This window comes from Trachurus japonicus, chromosome 8, assembly GCF_045865225.1.
Source record: "Trachurus japonicus isolate A0001 chromosome 8, Traja_1.0".
Lineage (NCBI taxonomy): Eukaryota > Metazoa > Chordata > Actinopteri > Carangiformes > Carangidae > Trachurus > Trachurus japonicus.
In genome coordinates, this window is record NC_140914.1 from 8,629,369 (window position 1) to 8,652,952 (window position 23,584).

Genomic DNA, 23,584 nt, shown 5'->3' on the forward strand with positions numbered 1-23,584 from the left:
GACTCGACTCGAGGCGGTCGGTGTGGTGTTTTGTGTGTGGAAAGGTGGAATGGAAAGACCCGTGGTTTTTTTTTTTTATCAAGTGGAAGAATGAAAGTGGAGTAAAAAACTCGAGGGTGGAGGCGCCGGTTAACTAACCTGCAGCAAGACACCCCCGAAAAACATAGGTTTTCTACTTCTACTGTTTAAACAGGGTCTACATTTACACATTTATTTGAAATTTAGTCACTATTGAAATACAGAATCATCATCTCTGTCCTCCATTTTGTAGCCTGGTTATTAAGAATAAATGTAGTTTTAGGGCTAATTTTGAATTCATTGGAGGGTTGTAGTTGTACAATTGTTTTATAAAATTACTATCATTTTACCTGTATGTCAACTAACACCCACAGAAAAACTAATACAAGAAAAATATAATTAATTTCATTCAATAATCAATGAATGAATGAATTTTCTCTCTCTAAAGCCTTGTTTGACATTGGCCTTGGCAGAGGTCAGCACCCTGACTGTGTGGTTTTGTTGTCTGATAAAGTCAAAACCACAAAATGTTGAGTTTACTGATACCTCAATGAGACGGCTCTAAAGTGACAAATACACTTTCTGTCAGTACACTTACTGGGCTAATCAACAAATATTTAGACGCTCAAGAGTAATGGTTATTTTTTGGGTCCCCGTTGAAATAATAAAATGGCTATCATGTCCAGTGGGCGCCAACAACATATTGCATAGAGATCAATGTGGTCATCATCAAGATTAAAAAAGAAAAAGGAAAAAAAAAAGGTTATCTCACCACAAGAAACCTCAGTCACAATCAATCTAATGATTGGGCATTCTGGTATTTTAGTTGTACAAAATTGTATTGCTACCTGAATTAAACAAATAAAATCAAATATTTGGCTTGAAAAATCATTTAAATGATTAATACATTACTGAAATAGTGACAATTAAATGCCTCTCTTTTGTTGTTGTTGTTTAATGTACTTTTCAAAGACTAAAACTTGAAAATGGGTCAATATATCACAATATATTCATTGGAGGCAACAGCTGTATCAAGTAAAGCTCAGTAGTTATAAACTAACCACTACCAGTGGTGTTTATGAATGTGGTGTCTGATGAAATACGATCCTAACCACACCTGTTGACACAGGGTAGAAGTACATTTCCCTCTTACCAGTGTAATATTAAAGATAACTCTATCAAAGTATCAGTGTGAATGTGACTTCCTGGTTGTATAAACGTCGCTGAATAATCAGAACTTAATCAATAATAAACCTTGAAAATGAGTCTCAGAAAGTGAACATGGCTGATAGCAACACCACATACATGAGACATTTATTTAAAAACAATGTACAGGAAAACAAATCCCTCCCGTTAAAACAGCAAGATCTGAAACAAACATGATGCTTTCTGGGTCTGGTTCTGGGTCAAGGTGGTTTTGATGCTGGATAGTGAATCATGTATAAAGCTCAAAGTCAAGTCTCTTAGAGTTGTAGTACTGAGATCCCTCCTGGTCGACCCTCTTGCAGTAAACGCCGGTGCTGAAGTAGCCTTCGTCCACCCAGTCCTGCAAAACACACACAGTAAGAAGATTAAAGCCCACCTGCTCAGATTGAGGTTAAAGGTTCAAACAGGCTGCAAACAAATTATCTAGTAATCTAACATAATGGGATTTGACCACAAATTAGTTTGTCAAAAGGAAAACAAACATTAAATGTGCATAAAGTTGATATTTATTTTTAAAAAGTGGCGTAGACATACAGGTGCATCTCAATAAATTGGAATATCATGGAAAAGTAGATTTCCAGTAGTTCAAGTCAAATCGCCCCAACCAAATATTAAGTGCATATAGAGGGACATACTTTTCAGAAGGCCAACATTTCCATTTTCTTCCATTTTTTTCTCTACCTCGCACAAGGTATGTTAATATTATTTTGTTTAAATTATTTGTTAGGTCAAGGTAAGGTCATGCTATAAGCCTTTTGGGTTTTTCCGACCTCACCTGCACATCTTTTCCGTATCTTCCTCCCTATTAAGAGAGTTAAGTAAATGTATATGTTCTATTTCATATGTGCAGATAAATAAAGTCTAAAAATATAGAATAGCTTTTGTAATATTGACATTGACATTTTGAGATATTCAATTCTAGGTCTTGATTATATGTACTAAGCCATAATCATTACAATTAAAAGAAATTAAATAAATAAAGACATGAAATGTTACATTCTGTGTGTAATGGGTCTACTGTATATAATGTATTAGTTTCACTTTTTGAATTGAAATACTGACATAAATAAACTTTTCCCTGATATTCAAATTTATTGAGATGCACCTGTGTTTGCCGGATGTGACAAAAGACACAGAAATCTCATCCTGCAGCTACACTGTTTATCCTCCTGAGGGTCACTGAGGGGCCGGGGGGCCAATCCCAGCTCACACTGCACTGGGTTGAGTGGGATGTTGTTCACCTGAACAGGTTGTCGGTTTATGACAGGGTCGACATATAGAGACAAAAACCCAATTAACCTAACCTGCATGTGTTCAGAAGAAGAAAAGAACCGGGTCAGAAGAGAAGCACCATGTGGCCCTACTGTTCAACAACAGCACCGTCAGAAATGAACTGAATTTAATGTGCAAGATATTTTGGTAATATCTTTTTTATTATTAAAGTTTTAGTAATACTTTATAATAAGTACACACTGTTAAGCATTAAATACTGAATTCATCATTTATAACACATGAATACTCATTAGTATGTAGTTTATAAACACAGTTAAAAATGTTTTACTTATCATTGATAAGCACTAACTTTATCTATAAACTACATACAGTACTAATGAGTATTCAGACGTTATAAATGAAGAATTCAGTATTTATTCATGCTTAACTAATACTTAATAGTGTGTACTTATTAGTGTTACCAAAGTTTCCATTTATCTATTTAATCATATAAACAGACAGTGCTGCTTTTAGTTACGAGACAACCAAAGGCCCATGATAAATGATGATAAATGTAAAACATTCAACAATTATATTGATAGTATCAATGCAGTCAGTCATTTTGTGATTTCTTTATGGCCTGAGCCTCTGCACTGCATTTGTGCATACGGAAAAAAGAACATAACAATAACAATCATCCTATATTATGGGGTTAAATAAAGTGGATAGAGACCAGTTTAAAACCAGTGGTCCTCCTCCTCGGACACAAGGCCAAATTTGACTCTGACTGGTTCAGCAGCTACTGAAATTAGCTGATTTATATTCAAAAACAAATAATTATATCTATGGAAAATATATATTTTTAAACTGTTATGTAGCAAAAAAAAGACAGGCCTTGTATGTTTTTATACAGCCACAAGTAAACCTGCATTAATATAAACTTTGTTTACACTTTGGCTCACTGAAGCTCAGTCGTGCATGCGGCCGCGCTACTCTGGGGTTTTTGTTTTTGTCTTCATAACAGATTGACTAATATAATGGTCTGACTCAGTTGACGGCGTGTTAGGCCACAAACACCGTTCAGAGAGAAACAGCTGGTGTGAGTCACTTTCAAGTTTGCCCTGGTCATTTTTAACCGTTAATAATCACAGTTTCTCTTTTTACGTGACTCAATCCTCGATTTTTCATCTTCCTCATTTGTCATCTTGAGAGAAAACCAAACTTCAAGGGTTTTTTGTGTGTCACTTAATGTTTTACAGTTTAATAAAAAAACAACCTTCAATGTCAAGTGTAGTTTTTGTGTTTCTGCTTGATGAGAAAATAAACTTATTCCCACAAAAGAAAGATACACCACAGTTTTTCTTTTCTTTTTATCCCCCACAATCTGTTTAAATTGATGTGATACCTGCATCTGCTGACTGGTGAAGGGCCCGTAGATTTCTGCATTGTCCTTGTTCTCCCACTTGTACTCCCACATCACCTCGTCACTCACTGAGGAAACAAACACTTTGATTAGACAAAACAAAACAAAACCATAAATGATACTGAAGATAATCACAGTAGAAGTAACGCTCACCTCTTGTGTTTTCCTCCTCCTCCTTATCCTTCGATCTGCTGCGATGCGTCTCGTCAAATTTGTCTCCGAACATGTCGAGCTCGTCTTCCTCCTCCTCCTCCTCGTCATCGTTGCCGGATTTCTTCCCCACTGCCGGTTTCTTGCTCGTCATGCTCTTCAATAAATAGGCCAGTTTCTCGTACGTTTGCTGATAGATCTCAAACATCCCGGAGCCGACCAGTCTGTCGGCGAGCGCCGTGAGCTTGTCCAGCTTCTCCGCGTCTCTCTTGGTCTCCTCCGTGGCTTCGCTCTCTTCCTTCAGCTTCCTTTTCTTCCGTCCTCCGAGACCGCCTAGCCGACGGAGCCCCGCGGCAACCGTCTCCCCGGGTTTCAACAGTTCGACCACCGCCTCTGTGAGCTGGTGCTGTGTGTAGGACGCCAGCGGGTCCTCGGCCGGCTCCGGCTCCTCCTCCTCCTCCTCCTCTTCGGGCTTGTCTGCCCGCTTCTCCTCTCGCTGCTTCTCTTCCTCGGCCTCGTCCTCGTCGCCGACTCTGCGCTTCCGTTTGGCCCCGAGACCTTTCTTCTTTTGTTTGAAAGGCTGCTCTTTTATTCTCACCTTGAAAAAAGTAATTAAAATCATTACTCTTTGCGTTAAATGTTTTCAAACATGGAGCAAAAATAACTTAGTGATACGCCAACATTTTTTTTCTCGTGTCTTGCCTCACTCCCGAGTCCATGACAAGCAGATAGACATCATCCTTTCGACTGTGCGTGCAGTAACGAGGGAGATAGAGCCGTATCGCCCATAATTAGCTTAGCTCAAATGCTGGAAGTGTATAGGAAGTGTTAGCCTGCCTCCTACCCGAGCCGAAATCAGCAGTCAGAGACTGATTTCATTTTAGCTCTGAACTCTGTAAATATATCACTTAATCAACATTTCAAACATTTTTAGGCGAGAAAGTAGCCGTTTAGATCAGCAGTGTGTTGTTAATTTGTCTAAATACCAGCTGTCTACAATTTTGTTCAGACGAATTCGGCACTACTCAAGCTAGCCGTTGTGACCAACGCACTTCCGGTTACTTTCACAAAATAAAACACCCATTTCCCTTTACATACAGAAAACCATGACGATAGAAGTTGTGCTTCTACTTTGAAATAGGAAGCTAACCTACGCTCGATGTAGCTAGCTTGAACCGAAATAAACCGTCTTTGCTTGAACCCTCCGCTTTGACCGATCTCGCCCCGTTACCGGCATTTGACCGCTCAAGATGCCTTACCGGGGAGTTTTGTCAGCTCTGAGACGAAGATCGGTCCGTTTAGAGTTGCTGAAGATTACCGATACACTTCCAGCGTTTGAGCTAAGCTAATTACGGGCGATATGGGCTCTCCCTCGTTACAGCACGCACAGTCAAAAGGATGGTGTCTATCTGCTTGTCATGGACTCAGGAGTGAGGCAAAAATGTTGGCGTATCCCTTTAAAATGCCACTTACCCAGTCGATGTTGTCCAGCCAGTTGTCTCTGATCTGTTCCTCCTTTTTGATGAAATAGTTTCCCTCTGAGTCAAAGTGTCCTTCCTGCATCTCCTCGTCAAGGTTGAAAGGTGTGATAGAAACTCCCTCGTCAAAGTCGATTGTTGCTCCCTCTTGTCCTGGAAACAGAGACAGAACATAATATCAGACAATCATTGTTAAGACGAACTACAATCTTACTCAACTTTAACTCTTTGATTGTAAATTAAAGTTCAAATGATCAATAATGACATACCATCCACATCATCACTGGCCAGAATATCGTATTTGCTGCTGCCTGTGTCTTCTCCTTCATCCTCCTCATCGCTGTCCAGGGAGTGTTTCCCCTTAAACCTGGAGCCTGGTCCACTGGCAACCTCACAGCTCTAGACCAGGAGTAAGAGAGAGACATGAAATATTACATTTGACCTTCAGTAACATAGAGTAAATGTATGTCTGTGCATTTAAATGAAGACTTATGGGACATGAAACCACATGAAAGAAAGCATTTTGCATAATGCAAGAAAGTAGAGCAGCTCGTTTTAAGTTTTAAATCCCTGCTAAAACCCACCTCTTCCCCTTGGCTTTTATCACTCCAAACTGATTGTTATCCTGACGGTCCTTATTGTTTCATATAGGTCTTATGTCTATGTTATTGTGCCTTTATCTAAAGTATTTATTTCCAGTTGTATTTGTTTGTAATTGTAAAGCACCTTGGTTAAAGGTAGATGAAGCTTGACTTGACTTATTATCCTTATACTTGAAATAATTTGGCGCATAACTGTACAGAATATCTCTCTCTCTTTGTTATTTATATTTTCACATTTTTTATATTTGCATATTTTTCTGCTTTCTCTTCTTTCTTTCTTTTTTTTTTTTTACCTTGTATGCTACAATGTTACTGTAACAACCAAATGTCCCATGTGTGTGATAAATAAACAGTTCTATGTCTTATGATAATACCAAAAAAATAGATGTTTATAGAGAGTAGTCTTAAAGTAAAAAGTATTTTCAATGTATTGCAGCAGTGTTGTTACCTTCTTCCTCTGTCTTTGTTTTTTTTAAATAATTTTATATTGCTTTATATTTCTATATTTGCTTTTTTTGTATACTACAATGCCACTGTAACAGTAAAATGTCCCATCTGTGGGATAAATAAACAGTCTTATGTCTTATGATAAAACCAGAAATAGAGAAAAAGCAAGTTACAGTAATCTTCTTTTGAAAAGTATTTTCAATATATTGCACGATGAGGTTTTCATCTTAACATTTAAAACACAAAATCTTATATTTCTATATTGCTTTTTTGTATGCAACAATGCTACTGTAACAACCAAATGTCCCATCTGTGGGATAAATAAACAGTCTTATGTCCAGAAATAGAGAAAACCAATCTTCTTTTTAAAAAGTATTTTCAATATATTGCACGGTGAGGTTTGCAGCTTAACATTTAAAACACAAAATCTGTGGAAAAACATGATTAAACTACAGATATAGTAGTTTGCGAGGAGCGCAGCGGTGTTGAACCATAACCTGCGGTCGGTGTGTTGTTACCTTCTTGCTCGGCTGCTGCTCGTCCTCCAGGTCCAAGTCTCCGATCCCGTCCTCAAACGTGACTTTCCGCTTCGACATGGCGCTGCAGGAGGCAAGACAGCGACGCTTTTATATCCGTGATCCAGTCTAAGGTGAGCTGCGGCGTTAGTGGACACCTTTATGATGTAAAACTTTCAGAGAAACGTCGCTAACACACGGAACTTAGCATCGATGCTAAAACTGTTAGCCACCAACGGCGCATGCAGGGGGGGAAACAACACGTTTATCAGAGTCCGACATGTGGAAACAGGTGAGAGAACATTTAGTTAAGTTGTAAAGTCTTAGTTTTACGTAACAGCAGTGTAAAGAATTACACAAACAGTTCGCTAAACTGATGTTTTAGCAGTGAAATTTGACAAAAACCTGCTCAATATTTTTTTCAGGCGACGTTCGTTTTCGGCTCTTCCTCGCTTGTTTTCCTCCTTCCTCGCGCGGCGTTTTCAAATATGAAGCGGTTGCTAGACAACGACACGCGCATTACCGCCACCAGCTGGAGAGGAGTGGAGACAGACCATAATACTACTACTACTACTACTACTACTACTAAAACTTATTATAATACCAATACGAATACTAATATTAATAACAGCTGGAGAGGAGTGGAGACGAAATAGACCATAATACTGCTAACAGGCTACTAATACTACTATACTAATACTAAAACTTATACTAATACCAATACAAATACTAATATTAATAACAATAATAGTAGTAATATTGTAATATATTGCATGCTTTATAGATAATAAAATGAAAAAAATGTAGTGGAGGAGTGGAGACGAAATAAGAGCATGTAATACTACTAATAGGCTACTAATACTAACTAATACTAATACTACAACTAATACTACTAATACTGATACTAAAACTTATACTAATACCAATACAAATACTAATACTAATATTAATAACAATAATAGTAGTAATATTGTAATATATTGCATGCTTTATAGATTATAAAATGAAAAAAGTGTAACCCCAATCTAATCCATCTAATGTAATCAATATTTCTTAACAGAGATTTCAAGGAGGAAACAGTTTCTCATATGTTAATATTTTCTGCTTTCATGATCTCAATTCAACATTGATAATAAAAAATAAAAATAAAAAACACATATGTAATCTTTGACTCTGAATCTTTATTTATTTCATGGTGTTTTAGAAACACAATTGTTGTTACCCCATTAAATGTAATTATCTGCCATTGGATATTTTTCAGTGTAAATTCCAAAATAAAACTATATCAGCATTCAGGTTGAGATAACAATGTCCAGCTCTGCAGAACATATAGGAACTACTAAATAAATGATATATGCACAATTCATTCCTAAATGTAACATGTATCAGGACTTTTTTGATTGTTGTGATTGGGCTGTGACTCACATTATGATTTGTTAGTTGTTTTTCTTTATTATGATTAAAGACTCTTTGCACTGAGGTTTATCCTGCAGTTATGACTCAACTCGAGTGTGTGTGTGTGTGAGTCGGCCTCTTGCCTGATTCTGTGGAGACATTATGTTCAGTATAGGAGAGGGCACGACCGTCACCACAGTGTATATGAGTCCTTGTAAGTCTTAACACTTTGGACTCTTTTAGATTCAGAATTCCTTGAGGTCCATTCGGATAAAAAGGATAAGTGACTCTGCCGAGAATAGACACAACAAGCTTAGAAACAGAGAGGCACACTTTTTTTCTTTTTTTTTCAAAAGGTCACATCTCATCTGACATTTTTCATGCGTAAAGACTTTGAAGCACAAACACTCACTATATTTAAAAAAAGAAAAGAAAAAGAAGCTTTGTACTTTCTCCCTGAAGAATCCACCAACTACCAGGGGACGTCTTCTGCTTCACATCACAGACACCATCAGAGATTAAAATAAAACCTGCCACAGACACAAAAAAGCAGAAGTGAGAGAGGAGAGAGATAGAAACTGGAGGCCGACGCTTCAAACCTCAAACTCCACTTCTACATCTTTTACAGTTCACTTCCAGGTAGCAGCTCGGCTCGGCTCAGGGAGGGAGAGTTCAGCCTGCATGTGTCTGACCACCGGGCTCGGGCCTCAGAGGAGACGAGAGGAGAGGAGAGGGGGAATATAATGTGTCAGGATTTTGTTACCAGGAAGTGGGTCGAGTTATTTATATTTCAAACGCTCGTCCTCTCGTACCCGAGGGCGAACCAGTGGTAGTAACCTGAAACTATATGTTCAAGCATTGTGTTGACGTCGATGTGACGGAGTGAGAGGAGGGAAAAAAACACAACAACGAGAGTCCAGGAGAGACGACAAGAAGATAATGTGAAGGATTCAACACAGAGGTACGTCTGTTTATCTATCTATCTATCTATCTATCTATCTATCTATCTATCTATCTATCTATCTATCTATCTATCTATCTATCTATCTATCTATCTATCTATAACATGTCTATCTGTGGTGATGACAGCTGCTTTAAACCTTGGTCATAGTGATGATGCCTCAGAGTATTAATAATAATAATAATATCATTCTCTTCTTACAGCTTCCTAATAATAATAATTATTATTATGAACTGAACACAGTGTTTTTACTTTGGTACCAGACATTAATGTAAACAAACTCAGCTAAAAGCATATTAAAGTTTTAAAAAGTGCTGTTCCTGAGACTATTATTGATATGAAATGTGATATTGATATTGATGCATCGGTGCATTAGTAGGGTTTTACTGTTGCAGGATGCAGCCTGTTGTAATTACTTTATATATTCACTGGTGCTGGTCCAGTGGTTCCCAACCTCTGGTTCAGGCCCCACAAAAGGGTCACAGGATCAATCTGAAGGGTCAGATACAACACGCTCTGTTTCATCAAAGTTTCTGCAGTTGAAAAACACATTTTTAGCACTTTAATTGACTAAAATCTGAATTATTTACTACTGCACTTTGATTGTTCTCATTATTGATTTATTTATTTACTGTATTATCATTGTTTTATCTATTTCTTTTAAAAAAAAAACCTTGTGTTGGTTTGTTTTTAATCTTCTCACTGCTCTTTTGCGAGTGCCAAATTGAAATTTTGTTGTAGATATACAGTAACAATAAACTACCTTATGTCCAGATGTCCTTGATTGTAAAACATCTGTAATGACCAGTAGGAAAACATGTAAAATAACATACCACACAAATAAAAATGAAACAAAGAAGTGAAGTGAAAAGCAGTGTGAGACTGAAACACTCAGGTAAAACAGAAGTAGCTCAAGCAGCTGACGCACCGAACATGAAGTGAGGAATTTCACCTGAAGTTCCCATGAAATGTAAAATATGTTAAATATAATGTTGAGTAAATGTTCTTGTCTTGTCTCCAGGTGTTGGGATGAAGCTCCATGAGAAGATTTTGACCCATTATCTGTCCTGCACGTCTCCAGTGGATAAAGAGGGATACCTCTACAAGAAGGTGAGTGAGAAACATCTGGAACAGACGAGATGAAACCACTGGATCTTCACGTATGATGATCTGTCTTTTACAGAAAGAGAGAAATGCCACCTACCAGCGCCGGTGGTTCGTGCTCAAAGCGAACCTGCTCTTCTACCAGGAGCGTCCGGCCGACCGACACCTGCTGGGCGTCATCGTGCTGGAGGGCTGCTCCGTGAGGCGTTCAGAGTCCGACGGGAGATTCGCCTTCTCCCTGGTGTTCGAGGGGCCGGGGCAGAAAACCTACAGGTTTGCAGCGGTGGACCGTCAGACCCAGGAGAGCTGGGTGAAGGCGCTGCTGTCCGCCAGCCACTGCTACCTCTCCCTGCTGGTCAGAGACCTGGGCAGACAGTACGAAGGTGTGTGACTCTCCTCAACGCCTGTTTCTGTTTCTGAACCTTTTTTTTTTTTTTTACAGTGACACGATGCAAAAGTTTGAGCACCCGTTGGTCAAAATTTCTGTTAATGTGAACAGTTGAGCAAGCAAATTACCTCCAAAAGGCATAAAGTTACAGATGACACATTCCCTTTACATTTTAAACAATATATATATATTTTTTTTTTTCATCTTTTAAATTTTCAAAATGACAGAAAAGGAAAAGGTTTGGGCCCCCTGCATAGTCGGTACCTAGTAGCCCCCCCTTTGGAAACAGAATCAGAATCAAAAATACCTTTATTGTCCCCTGCAAAAAGAAGTGGGAATTCTTTAACGTGCTCACAGATGTGCATAGAATAAAAAACACAAGTTAAAAACACAGTTTGACATAAAACAACAACACAAATAAGCGGCAAATAACCACAGCGTTATTCCTTCAGCAATTCAGCTTCTCAATACATAGTGAATGTCTTACCATGAACTACAGGACGGAGAGATAGTGGTAGTAGATTTTAACGGTACTTGTGCAATATCTTTTTTGAACCCTTTTAAACTTGTATTCCACTTCTTTTTAACTTTCTTTTAACTTATATTTCGACTGTTGCACTTTACTTGAGTATACTAAAAGCCTAACTAACTAACTAAAGCCTAACTAGGGACGGGAGTTGGAAACTAGCATTAGCTATAAACTCTGTATGCAGAACATCAGTCACATTGACTTGTTTGTAACGAGTGGAAGTGTCACTATGTTAACCTGCATTGTCCCTATCAAATAAACTGAATTGAATTAAATTAAATTATATGATTACATGCACTTTACCCCTGTGTGCCACACAAGGAGCTCTGCAAAATATACCCTGAGTAACTGTGTGAATGTGATGTGTTAGTTGGTCTGTGGAAAGGGATAAATAAAGTATTCTGGATCTGAATCTGAATCTGAATCTGAAATAGTAAGTATCTTGTCTGATACCTTGGTCATAGTTATCTAAGAGCTCAAGTCTCCTGGGTTTCCCATTCTTTTGCAGGCTGCTGCTTTGTTTCCCCTTTTCACTCTAAAACTGTAAAAACCAAAAAATAATACACTGATATTGTTTAAGATATTGCAAAAAGAGTGTTTATGTTTAACTTTTTGCCTTTTGGAGATCATTTTAATCTTCCACTTGCTTAACTGTTCAGATTAACAGAAGTGTTTGCATGCCACTGTACATCTTGTGTCTTATGCTTCTTCTTTTTTCTCTCTCTCTCTCTCTTGCAGAAGCTAAACAGCAGCAGAGCTCTGGCGACGGCTCCTCGCAGGCGGCGGCGGTGGCGCTCAGACAGTCGACCACCAGCCTCCTCATCCCGGCTGCAGCCGTGGTGGTGAGGGAGGGCCGGAGCTTCAGCGCCGGCACCGTCGTCCAGCAGAGCCACACGCCCCTGAAACCCACCAGAGCCAAGAAGTCGCCCAAACTGTGGCACAAGAGAAACGCCCTGGTCACGCCCCTGAACGGCCCCGCGCCTCTGTACGGGGAGTGGCCCCTGGTGGGATTCGACCCGCTGGAGGATTTCAGCAAACTGCACGATTACTACGGCCAGGAGGTGAAGAAGGTGAAGGAGGAGTGGCTGAGGAGTCGACAGGCGGCGGCGGCACAGGAGGAAAAGGAGGAGAAGGAGGTGGAGAAGGAGGAGGAGGAGGAAGAGAAGGGTGATGGAGATCTGATCAACCTGGGCTGACAAATAAAAAAACTGAAAAAAACAAAACTGTAAGAGGAACTGACTCGTGTGTCAAAGAGGAAGTGAACTTCAAGTGGTTTGAGACGTTTGACTCACACCTGTGTCTCTGATTCACATGATCAACTCTACACGTCTCTGAGCCCAGATGTTGTTCTGTGCTGTCTGCACATCTGGACCCTGTCTGTCTGTGGAGGCTGCTGCTGTGTGCAGAGTCGGACACTGTGAGCTGACTGACGAGGTGTTTCAGATAACATGAACGGAGCTGGAACATGATTAATGTTCTCAGTTACACCGGAGCTTTTTAAATATTCATACGCCGCGCTGCAACTCGACTTCATCCACCACCACCACGGCCTTGAACCGGCTCCAAGACTCAGTGTTAAACAAAGAGTAATATATATTTTCATCGCATGGGAAATAAAAACTGATCTGTGGATGTAAGTGTCAGTGAGGTTACATGTTCGATAAAGACTCAGAGACATGAGGCATAGAGTGAAACAGTGGTATTCAGCCATAGTTGATCGATTATTATCTCTTAACTTTATGTGTTTACACTATAATCTCTATTGAATATAGATAACATTTAATAAAATACAGATGCAAAAATAACACAACTTTCTGTTCTCATCCAGATAATCACATTTTAAATTATAAGATACTTTTCTACTTAATTATATAAAAAGCTTGTAAATAGATTTTTTAAAACATTACATTTATTACTAAACAAAATCTCTCTCTATATGAGTTTTATATTAATCTCAATTAAATGCATACGTTTGCTCCGTAAAAGTATGTAAGAGTATGTGTGTTCACAGAGAGGTGAGGGTTGTTTTACATTTAATTAAATTACATTTAAAGAGTTTGTATAATTAGTGGTGAGCACTGAGAACATTTTAAGGTTTGATGCCTCTCTGCTCCTGAAACAGCAGGGGGCGCTGCAGCCTCAGTCTGCAGGAACTTCAACACCTCATTCATTTAGAAACAGAGAATTGATTAATGGAGGTTCAAGTGTGAGGAAGTGATGAATGGAAAATTAATTGAATTATTCACTAATTCACAGTATTATTAACACATCTGACTTTATCTTCTGTAAAATCCAATGTGTTAATTAGACAATTGCAACATCTTTAATGAGAGAAATGTGCTTTAATGAAGCTGTGCATTAAGCAATTATTTATTTTTTCATCTTTTAATCTAATCAGATTGAGAGAAAAAGAAAAACAATAGTCAAAGCCGACATCTGACCTGCAACTTAAACTAAAGTAAAGCTTACCATATGGTGATCGGCGGCGTAATTCAATCTCAGCTGGAGTCGAATAACAAAACAGAAGAAACCTGCAGTTGGCAGCTGATCACAAACACATCGCGGTGTAACGTTACAACCTCTGACATCCTCCTGCATAAGTCGAGCCGGGAGCTTCTCCACATTCCTAACCCTACAGACAGACATACCAATCATCCAAAAAAATGATAGATGGCCTCCGAGGAGCGTGGCAGCGGGGCTCGCGTTACGGCGGCGGCCATCTGCAATGTACACACATCTGTATACAGACGCTTCCTCAAGATAGCAATGCTTGGACTGACATTGTATGTTGAGAGAGAGAGAGCAGGAGGAGATTTAAAGTGCAGCAGCTGACAGGTCGCTGACGAGTCGGAGATGCTGCAGCTTCTTCTCACACGTCCAGGAATTTGACTTGTGTGATGATGCATGATGATGTAGAAACCAGAGGAGACAATCAATCGGCCCGAGGAGCAGGTTCTCAGAGCGAATGATGAATGAAAACTAAAGAATTAAAGGCGACATATTATTGAAATATCACTTTTTGAAGGCGCTTTAACATATATTTGGGTGTTTTGTTGCCTTGCGGCTCCCAAAATGTGAGAATTGACAAGAAAAAAAAAATGTTTCAGGCTCCCTAGGTTGAAATCTATGTGGTTTAACGAGATGTTCCCTCAATTGTCTGATAATGATGTAATTAGCTTTTGAATTTGCATAACCCCACCTGTACCTGGTACCGGTAAAAGGGGCGGGGCAAGCAGTGGCTCATTTGCATTTAAAGGGACAGGCACTGAAACCTGCCGTTCTGAACAGGGATGTTTTGAAAGAATGAAAAGAGCTGTGATGTTTGATCCTTGGGGTATTTTGACCAAAGCATGTCACAGACATGTCTTTAAAACACCTGGGAACTATTTTAATTTGTGAAAAGGGTGCATAATATGTCTCCTTTAAAGTCTAAAAGGAAGGTGTTTTGTTTGTTTGTTAAAGTGAAGATTCAACCTCAAGCGATAAAGTGAAACCACGTGGAGCGAGACACATGTCACCCCTGAACGAGGTGGTGATAATGAAGCAGCCAACCAGAGGTCAAAAGGTCAACGGGAACACACAAGTGCAGGACTGACAGACAGCTAAAGTGTCACAGGCTCTGGATGTCCTGAACCCCCACCCCCACCCCCCCCACCACCACCACTCTGCAAAAGATAAACAAATATCTGTCTGATCCTCATCAGTGGAAACCTGGTAATGAGCAGAGACGTGACTCAGACGGAGGAGACGAGTGGAAACACAAACACACCGTCCGTCGCTCTCTAGACAGAGAGAGATTAACAGAGTTGTTAGTTGAAATGAAAGCAGATTATCTGGGGGGTAAATTGGGAAAATAGAAAAAACCTGACCAAACAGAAGAAGGAAAGCGTTTTCACTCTCTTGGGGGTGGAGGGGGCCTCTCTGGGCCGGCGCGCTGGCAGACGCTCAAGTTTATTTAGCTATTTTGGTCGCACTCAGCTGTCCCCTTTTTATTCCCCCTGGGAATGTCTGGTGCTGCCATCACCCGTCAAGTAATCCCTGTATATTTAAGAGAGGAGAAGGGGGAGGGGGAGGGGGGAGAGGGGGGAGAGAAGAGGAGGAGTAAACAGGTGGGAAAGTGTTCATCATGACCGAGGCCAATCAGCAGACACACACCTTGGTCCTCGGTGGCTGGGGGGATGAGAAAGCAGGAGCGAAGCCGAGAGCTTAACGGTGCCTTCACGTGTTTGGCCCCGATTCGTACGTTTTAACGTTGGAAAAAAGTCAAAGAAGACGAGACTTTGATCATCAGACTCATTCAAGCTCCGGCAGCCGTCTCGTGTTCACCTTTGACCCCCCCTCAGAGAGGAGACGAGAAAACTACTCACACACACTGATGCACGGGAGGAAAATACTGATACAACGTTTTACTGCAGGTTTATTTAAAGATTTGACCAAAGGACTTTTGCTTTTAATGAGTTGTTTTGAAATTGTTGTGTTGATATTCTTATTTGATTAAAGATCTTTTAAAATTCAAGTTGTTTCATCTTCTTACTGAACTCTTATTCTATATATATATAGTTTTAATTCTTATTTATACCATATCAGTATTCGGATTCCACTTGTAAGGTCCTTTATTTATTTATAGCCTACTTTACAGTCTGAAATGGCTTGATAATAATGATTAAGATAATGATAGTAATAATTAGAGGTATAGAAATACTTTTATTTAATCACTGGGGGAATTAATTCAGGTCATTTCTGTTAATTCACTGCAGCCGATTAAAAGTTAAAAGTTTCTTGTTGGAACAAATTACAACAATTTTAATGAGTTACAACTGTAATTATATATATATTCAACTTTTACACTTCATTGTTATTAATTAAACTCAATTCAATTCATTTGTAACATCAAAACTGATGAAGGAAAGGACATTTAATAGAAGAAATATATATTAACATGAATGAATTTGTCTCTTTAATATAGTAATATTTACTGTACAATACAGTAGTACTGTATTACAGTTTGTGTATTTATACTAAAACATTTAAACACTGATAAAAAGATGTGAAATTGTTCCAAAGACAAAACAAAAACAAACTTTCTTCTTCCATGTTGTTTGTTGTGTTAAAAGATATTATAATTAAAACTAAAGGAGCAGTTCCAATAAACTCATCTCGTCTCAGCTTCTAATGGAAAACCCCCAGATTTGACTTCAGCATCTTTTCAACTTTGTCCCGACTTAGCCGCCGCCGGCAGCAGCAGCAGCAGCAGCAGCAGAAAGCCGAGCCGTGCACATACAGGGTAAAAGCTGCATCAGAGGCCGAGGATATAGAATATACTTGTATCTTGCGCTGTAATATCGCAATGGACATCACAAACCAAAAATAAAGTGGCCGCGGTGGCGTGTGTGTGTGTGTGTGTGTGTGTGATAGAGGTGGACAGACACAGTGTCCAGCAGTCCAAACCAGCATCCATGTCCCGAATGTCCTTATTAGTCCACGTGGGACTGCAAACCTGCAGCGTGGTCCCTCAGATATCAGGTTTACTTAATTCCAAGACTCCTGGGTCTATTTCTGATCTCTTGTAAGGTGATACACTCTGTCTCCTTCACTTTTCATCCTTGACCATCCTCTCTCTCTCTCTCTCTCTCTCTCTCTCTCCCTGCCTCTCTCCCTCTCTCTCTCTCTCTCGTTTTTATCCCCATCCAAACTTGAGTGTGAGGCTAAAGTTAGACCGGCCGGTGCTGGGGTATATAAGCCCCCCGGGATCGACGTAGAACGCGGCTTCACCCTGTCTTCTCTTTCTTGATCATCCAAACCTTCGCTCACACCGTCTCAAGATGGTGAGTACCAGGTGAACCCACACCTCTGCTGGACTGGAACGAACCCACATCATGGATTAAATCTGCTTTTTTTCCCCTTTTAATTTTCATATTTAAGCCTGATATAACATTAGAAATAAGATTTGATAGGAGCATCACTTTGGACTTTTTGTTGGACGTATTTTTTGCACATCATCTTACGGCTGCAGTTTTTAAGGATGCATGATGTGGCAGTGTATTAATGTGATGTTGCTGCTGCTGCAGGCACAGAGCAGAGGGAGGAAGGAAAGAAGGGAAGCAATGCAAAGAAGTTTACTCATGCTCATAAACACAATGCATGTCGTATCATATTAATAGTTAGAGAGGTTGCATCCAAGTTTGTGAGCAGTGTGTACTGTAGTTGGGAGGGGGGTGCGGATGGTTGCAAGGAGGCGAGAAATAGGAAGAAATGCACAGATAGCTTTCTCTCTTAATCTTTGTTTTCCTTTTAATGTTTGGGGATCTAACATTTCAAATAAAAGATATAGAGGGAAATCTTTCTTTTTGGAAGAAGTGGAAGTAATACAGTTATACTAAAACATTTAAACACTGACAAAAGGATATTAATAGTTAGAGAGGTTGCATCCAAGTTTGTGAGCAGTGTGTAGTTGGGATGGTTGCAAGAAGGCAAGAAATAGGAAGAAATGCACAGATACCGTTCTCTGATCTTTGGTTTTTGTCAATGTTTGTGGATCTAACAGTTCAAATAAAAGATATTTATGAAGACATAGAGGGAAATCTCACTTGGAAACAAAAAAAACAGACTCACATGCATGCATAAAAGAGTCACCTGTGTGTGTTTGTGTGTGTGTGTTTGTCTTCCAGGCACCAAAGAAGGCCAAGAGGAGGCAGGCAGCAGGAGATGGCGGCTCCTCCAACGTGTTCTCCATGTTTGAGCAGAGCCAGATTCAGGAGTACAAGGAGGTGAGGTTTTTTTAAACTTCTTTCTTTTCTTCTTCGACTCTCCATCCCCCCCCGACACACACAGGCAGCAGGAGGATGAGGAGGGAGAAGGAGATCCCCTATGATTTCTTTTTACTCTCAGACATAGTGAACTGAATTTAGAGTTTGCTCAACCCGGATCGTTTTTCGCAGCAGTTGCTGTTCGGCGTTCCCGTCCCGCCGACACCTCCTCTTCTGTCGTCTCCTCTGATAATCTAATAAGCAGCGTAAGAATGTCATTTGGAGGAGCTCTGAAATTTCTGACACCATCTGAAGCCCGACCTCACCCCCCCTACACCCTCCCAGCTGTCACTCAGACTTCATCCTCAAGGCTCCAGCTGAGAGAGGGGGAGACAACAACAACAGCTGGATGCAGAGATATTTCATTATTATGATGTAGAAAAGATAAAAAGAAAAAGTCTAAAAGCTTTTTTATTTGCATATTTGAAATTGGCTCCACTTAAAAGAGGTGTTAAGGGGAGTGTGCTGCAGCTGATAAAAGGTCATGAAGATGGGGGTTTAATAAGGGGCGAGCTGTCACAAGATTGGATAATGACGGCGTCTGTGTTTTTCAGAGCGTTGTCAAGGGATCTGTGCTGTGAATAGAGGAAACATTCCTGCTGTGATAAACGATACCGGCTCCTTGAGCGGACACTCAGGGAATGTACGACACGATGATTAGGATGATCTTAGCACGTCTGGGGGCGGCCAGATGGAAAAAATAACAACCATATGTGTGTGTGTGTAAAAGAGAGTTATAGTGTGTGTGTGTGTAATAGCAAAGGGAAGTGAGTGTGTGAAGGAGAGAGGGAGGAGGAGGTGACGAGAGTTCAAGTCCAAGTCCGAGAGGTCATCTTACGCAGATCGGACAGCTGTTCCCTAATGATACTTTCCCAAATTAACGTGTAAGAAAAAACTGGGGGCCACTTTAAGCAATGCCCCCCCCCCCCCCCCCAGTCCTGCACCCCTCAAGGCCACGACTGTCGGGTCAGACTTTCTGGGTGCAGCGCTGGGTTTTTTTTTTTCCAAACACAATATCCTCTGACAGCTGCTGCTCTAATGAGCAAACTGTTGATGGACGAGTCCTTCAAAGTGTGAAGAGGCCTCCTCCCCCTCCTCCTCTTCCTCCCCCTCCTCTTCATCCGTCCTTCACTGCAGTGGTTCTCAAAGGTTTTTACATCAAGGACTCCTAAATTGACACAAATCAGACCACCACGGACGCCCATTGGATAGAGTTTTGAAGCAAATACCAGAAATACACAAATATTTGTTCTGAGACTGAAGAATGTTACATTTTTAGTCAATGTATGACGTTCAAATTAGGGCCAGTGGCGTGAATTTTTGGTAATATTATAGAGAAATTTCTGGGAAAAAAGTGGTACAATTTCTCTAAAAACATACATTTAAACATTTCTACAACAAGTGGTAAAAATTCTGAAAAAAAAAAAAATATATATTTTTTTAATTCTAGAAAAAAAGTGATAGAAAAAAAGCAAAAAAATTTCTTAAAAACAATTCTAGAAAAAGTGGTAAGGTTTCTCAGAAAAAGTTTTTAAAAAATGTCTTTAACTTTTTTTTTTTAAAGGGAAAAATAAATAATAAAAAAGAGTGGTAAAAATTTCTCAAAAAACTTTATAAATTCTAGAAAAAAGTGGTAGAATTTCAAGAAAAAGTTGGGGACCCCTTGAAACCTCTGAAGGACCACTGGGGGTCCCCGGACCCCACGTTGAGAACCACTGCTTTACTGTATTAACCCCCTCCTCCCCGTCTCTCTCTCTGTTTCCAGGCTTTCACAATCATTGACCAGAACAGAGACGGCATCATCAGCAAAGACGACCTGAGGGACGTGCTGGCCTCAATGGGTGAGTCTGGATTACGCTTCATCCCCTTGTTAAGGACACAACAAAAGTGTGTGTGTGTGTGTGTATAAATGTGTGTGTGAACATGTGTTGTCCTGTGTTAATCCCACCGTCTGCTCTGCTCTGCTCTGTTCAGGCCAGTTGAACGTGAAGAATGAGGAGCTGGAGGCCATGATCAAGGAGGCCAGCGGCCCCATCAACTTCACCGTCTTCCTCACCATGTTCGGAGAGAAGCTGAAGGGTGGGTGTTACATTTCTCATCAGCACTCTCACCGACGACAACTGACCACCAACCCCCCACCCCCAGCGTTAAATACGTATACTCCCTCCACTCAGGAGTTACAAGATTAGTTATGACATCATTCAACACTGTATGATGATGTGTCGTTAATAACAATATAATTAAACATATTGGACATACATCAACAATTATTATCATTTGTATCAGGGCCGGCCCAAGCCTCCACAGGGCCCTAAGCAAAACTTTATTTTGGGGCCCTCTATTACTGCCAATAATAACGATTATTGATCATTTACACACCTACTTCATTTTTCTAATCTGTCATTATGAATCATCATCCTGGCCTGTCATGGTTTTAACCTATCCATGGATTATAATCTGAAACAGAACCAAATACAGCTAAAAGTGATGAGTAGTATTAACTCAGATTAAGTGAATGTTATCCAGGCCTACCAAAACTAACAAAATAAACCAATAGACAATGCATTGGTAAACACATTATCCACTTTTTTTATTTGGGTTTTAAATAAACTGCAACAGCAACACGCAACAGCAACTATTAAGGGTTTTTGTAATTACTCAGAAATTCTCTAGGGGTCGACAAAAGTAACGCACTATAGCTTTATTGCTCTTTGGGGCCCCTCTTGTGGTCACGGGCCCTTAGCAGGTGCTTAGTTCGCTTATGCCTTGGGCCAGCTCTGAGCTGTATCCAGATGTTGCACTGATTGGGTTTTATTTTCTGTATGTTGAGTGTTTTATATGATTTTAAGTCGATAATGGACGATTGTGACTCATTTTGGACCGTATACTCTTCCAGGTGCTGATCCCGAGGACGTTATCCTTAGCGCCTTCAAGGTCCTGGACCCCGAGGGTACCGGATCCATCAAGAAGGAATTGTGAGCACATTATTATATAAATCAGTTTACAATAAATTCACAACAGCTCTTTGATCTTTTTTTTTGAGAGGTATAAACCTTTTTGTTTGTGTGTTGCAGCCTCCAGGAGCTCCTGACCACTCAGTGCGACAGGTTCACCCCAGAGGAGGTAAAGTCTGCAGCCCGTCAGACGACTGTTTGGCCCTTTAGTCCTCAACATACATGAGGATAACATGATATCACTGATTGTTGTGGTCCAAAACCTTCAGGATCAGTTTATTGTGCAAATACAAAGGTTCAAACTGGGATTTTTGTTCTGTAAAATAACATTAACATTTATCCCAACCCCTTCCTCTTTCTCCTCCCTTCAGATTAAGAACATGTGGTCCGCCTTCCCCCCAGATGTCGCCGGCAACGTAGACTACAAGAACATCTGCTACGTCATCACACACGGAGAGGAGAAGGAGGAGTAAAGAGCACACTTAGAAGACAAGAAAGACAACTATCCCCCCGTTGCTTGTTCTGCTTTCCTTTGTCTTTTTCCTCCTCTTCTTCCTTCCCCCTGTCTCACCCTCTGTGTGTCCCAGCCATGGGCTCGGCAGCCGCTCAGACGTGCTTCCCGCCAAAGACTTGTCACAATGACACACGAGAGGCCTGCATGGAGCCCATGGGGGATGTCTATGTTTGCTTATGGGGAATAAGGATGATTTCCAATAATAAATGATCCTGTAACATCATTTCCATCCAAAAAAGAAAAAAAAAATCAAAAAAAAAAACTTTTCTCCAACATCTTTTCTTTCCTTTGCAAAACAAAACGTCTCCTTTGTCTTCTGCACCTTCTGTCACAATCACCAAGGACTTCATTCCTAATTTTGAAGATGTCCTCTAGAGGAGAAAGGGAGGGAGGGTGGAGGAGGTGAGAGGAGAGCGTTTGCAGGTCAGAGAGGGGAAAAAAGTTGCCTCCTTAAAGAGATGGCAACTTTTTTAAAATGTCTTTTCCGTTGAAAAGTTTTTCTTTTTCCCTTTTTTTTTTTTTTTTATAAAAGCATCGGTCGGAAGGAGAGGAGAGAAAGGGGCGAAAGAAAACATTCAAGTCTTCGATCTCTTTCTCTCCGCTCCTGCCTCCCCTGCGAACACGAAACCATAAGCTGTCTCCTTCCGTTTTCCTCTGTAATGAATAAAAAAAAGGGACAAACTGTGAATAAAACCTCTTTCCTTTTGTACAACAGTGTCTCTGTTCAGTCAGTGGCTCTGCGGGACAGGGGTCAAGTCATTAACGCACATGTGCTGACACCTAGTGGAGCTCATCTGTTACTGCATGAACTCGCACACAGCAGTTACTGTACCTAATATGGGAGACTTCTGCTTTGATTAATGGTAAATAAACAACTCTCCTCAGTTTTACTGGGTGAAAAATAAACAATAGGCCTAACTGTCTGAATTTGGCAGAAAATAACCAGCAGCCTTGTGACGAACAGTCACACATGCAGACACACAGCTGATGTGCAAATAAATAAAATACTCACATGAGGACCAAATAAAAAAATATCACTTACAAAAATCAAACTAGAAAATTTCCTCTGGGAAATTTTGATAGGACCACGGGGGGGCTACTGCAAGGCACCATCTCTGTCAACATGGGAATCAAACCCAGGACCAGAGCTGATCAGACAGACACATTATCATCTTTCACTGAGCACTGATATGGAGGAGCTGTAACCACCTGTGTGTGTGTAACTGTAATCACATGAAGCTACTGTACGTGTGTGTTGGTGTTTATGGCTCCAGGTGGATTGTTTATAAAGTTAACGAGCTCTGGCCTGAGGCTCAGAGGTTACCACGGCAACTTGAGGCGGTTGCTGTTGACGATTGGGGCCCCCCAGGCTGAGACGGACAGAAACGTTGAGAAAAAGAGCGATTTTCTGCCTCTGCACTGGTCTCACATTTGGGCTTATTCTGACAAAACGGTAGCTCCTATCAGAAAAAAACACAGACTGTGAGCGTCACAAGGATTTCCTGAACGCTTTAGTGTAATTTTGGTGTTTCTACAGTAAATATTTTGCAGAAACGTGCGATTTTAAAACAGGGGTCCGTTCTGCTTCTCTCAGAAAATCTTTGTATTAGAGTCAATGAGAAGCAGAGAGATGTGGCCACACCTGGAGGCTGCCAATTCAAATTCTGTAAGTCTCTCAGATATTTTGAGCACATTGTGAGAGACAGAACAAGTTTGTCTACAAATTTCGAAAAAATCAAGTGTGTAGAGTGTAAATTGTGTCCAGGAGGAGTGTGGAAAGAGAAAAGTTTCAGAAGATTTCAGACAACTTCTCCCACTCTAAGCGATGATGTCACGCGCTCTGACACGAACATTCCGTGCAATACACACCCATTATAATCTC

At 40.3% G+C, this 23,584-nt stretch overlaps 3 protein-coding genes across 5 annotated transcripts; 2 read left to right on the forward strand and 1 right to left on the reverse strand.

The window, feature by feature from the left end:
* Positions 1–1,304: 1,304 nt before the first annotated feature.
* cd2bp2 (CD2 (cytoplasmic tail) binding protein 2) lies at positions 1,305–7,511 on the reverse strand. 2 transcript variants are annotated; one of them, XM_085783614.1, is made up of 7 exons: positions 7,457–7,511; positions 7,055–7,136; positions 5,757–5,886; positions 5,483–5,640; positions 4,013–4,607; positions 3,842–3,927; positions 1,305–1,564 (listed from the first exon to the last, which is right to left on the reverse strand). In XM_085783614.1, exons 2-7 carry the CDS (start codon positions 7,130–7,132, stop codon positions 1,454–1,456), a joined length of 1,158 nt encoding a protein of 385 aa, XP_085639740.1. In that variant the 5' UTR covers positions 7,133–7,136; positions 7,457–7,511; the 3' UTR covers positions 1,305–1,453. The 2 variants fall into 2 exon arrangements, with proteins under 2 accessions (XP_085639740.1, XP_085639739.1); XM_085783613.1 differs by having other exon boundaries at positions 7,055–7,511.
* pheta2 (PH domain containing endocytic trafficking adaptor 2) lies at positions 7,049–13,162 on the forward strand. 2 transcript variants are annotated; one of them, XM_085783615.1, is made up of 5 exons: positions 7,049–7,185; positions 9,075–9,407; positions 10,429–10,517; positions 10,591–10,894; positions 12,167–13,159. In XM_085783615.1, the coding sequence occupies exons 3-5, from the start codon at positions 10,437–10,439 to the stop codon at positions 12,622–12,624; spliced, it is 843 nt and encodes a 280-aa protein (XP_085639741.1). In that variant the 5' UTR covers positions 7,049–7,185; positions 9,075–9,407; positions 10,429–10,436; the 3' UTR covers positions 12,625–13,159. The 2 variants fall into 2 exon arrangements, with proteins under 2 accessions (XP_085639741.1, XP_085639742.1); XM_085783616.1 differs by lacking the exon at positions 9,075–9,407 and having other exon boundaries at positions 7,074–7,185; positions 12,167–13,162.
* Positions 13,163–17,190: 4,028 nt separating this feature from the next.
* On the forward strand, positions 17,191–22,414 carry mylpfa (myosin light chain, phosphorylatable, fast skeletal muscle a). Its single transcript, XM_085783617.1, has 7 exons — positions 17,191–17,253; positions 18,097–18,195; positions 20,000–20,075; positions 20,209–20,313; positions 21,131–21,209; positions 21,309–21,357; positions 21,560–22,414. Exons 1-7 carry the CDS (start codon positions 17,251–17,253, stop codon positions 21,659–21,661), a joined length of 513 nt encoding a protein of 170 aa, XP_085639743.1. The 5' UTR covers positions 17,191–17,250; the 3' UTR covers positions 21,662–22,414.
* The last annotated feature ends 1,170 nt before the right edge of the window (positions 22,415–23,584 follow it).

Bases quoted from the DNA above. Each gene is read 5' to 3' on its own strand.
- cd2bp2 (XM_085783614.1), bottom strand. From the start codon at position 7,132: ATGTCGAAGCGGAAAGTCACGTTTGAGGACGGGATCGGAGACTTGGAC. The intron at 5,641-5,756 runs GTATGTCATTAT...CTCTGTTTCCAG, and splicing joins GGCCAGTGATGATGTGGATG to GACAAGAGGGAGCAACAATC. The intron at 4,608-5,482 runs GTAAGTGGCATT...ACTTTTTTCAAG, and splicing joins GGCTGGACAACATCGACTGG to GTGAGAATAAAAGAGCAGCC.
- pheta2 (XM_085783615.1), top strand. From the start codon at position 10,437: ATGAAGCTCCATGAGAAGATTTTGACCCATTATCTGTCCTGCACGTCT. The intron at 10,518-10,590 runs GTGAGTGAGAAA...TGTCTTTTACAG, and splicing joins AGGGATACCTCTACAAGAAG to AAAGAGAGAAATGCCACCTA. The intron at 10,895-12,166 runs GTGTGTGACTCT...TCTCTCTTGCAG, and splicing joins CCTGGGCAGACAGTACGAAG to AAGCTAAACAGCAGCAGAGC.
- mylpfa (XM_085783617.1), top strand. The intron at 20,314-21,130 runs GTGGGTGTTACA...ATACTCTTCCAG, and splicing joins GTTCGGAGAGAAGCTGAAGG to GTGCTGATCCCGAGGACGTT. The intron at 21,358-21,559 runs GTAAAGTCTGCA...TCCTCCCTTCAG, and splicing joins ACAGGTTCACCCCAGAGGAG to ATTAAGAACATGTGGTCCGC.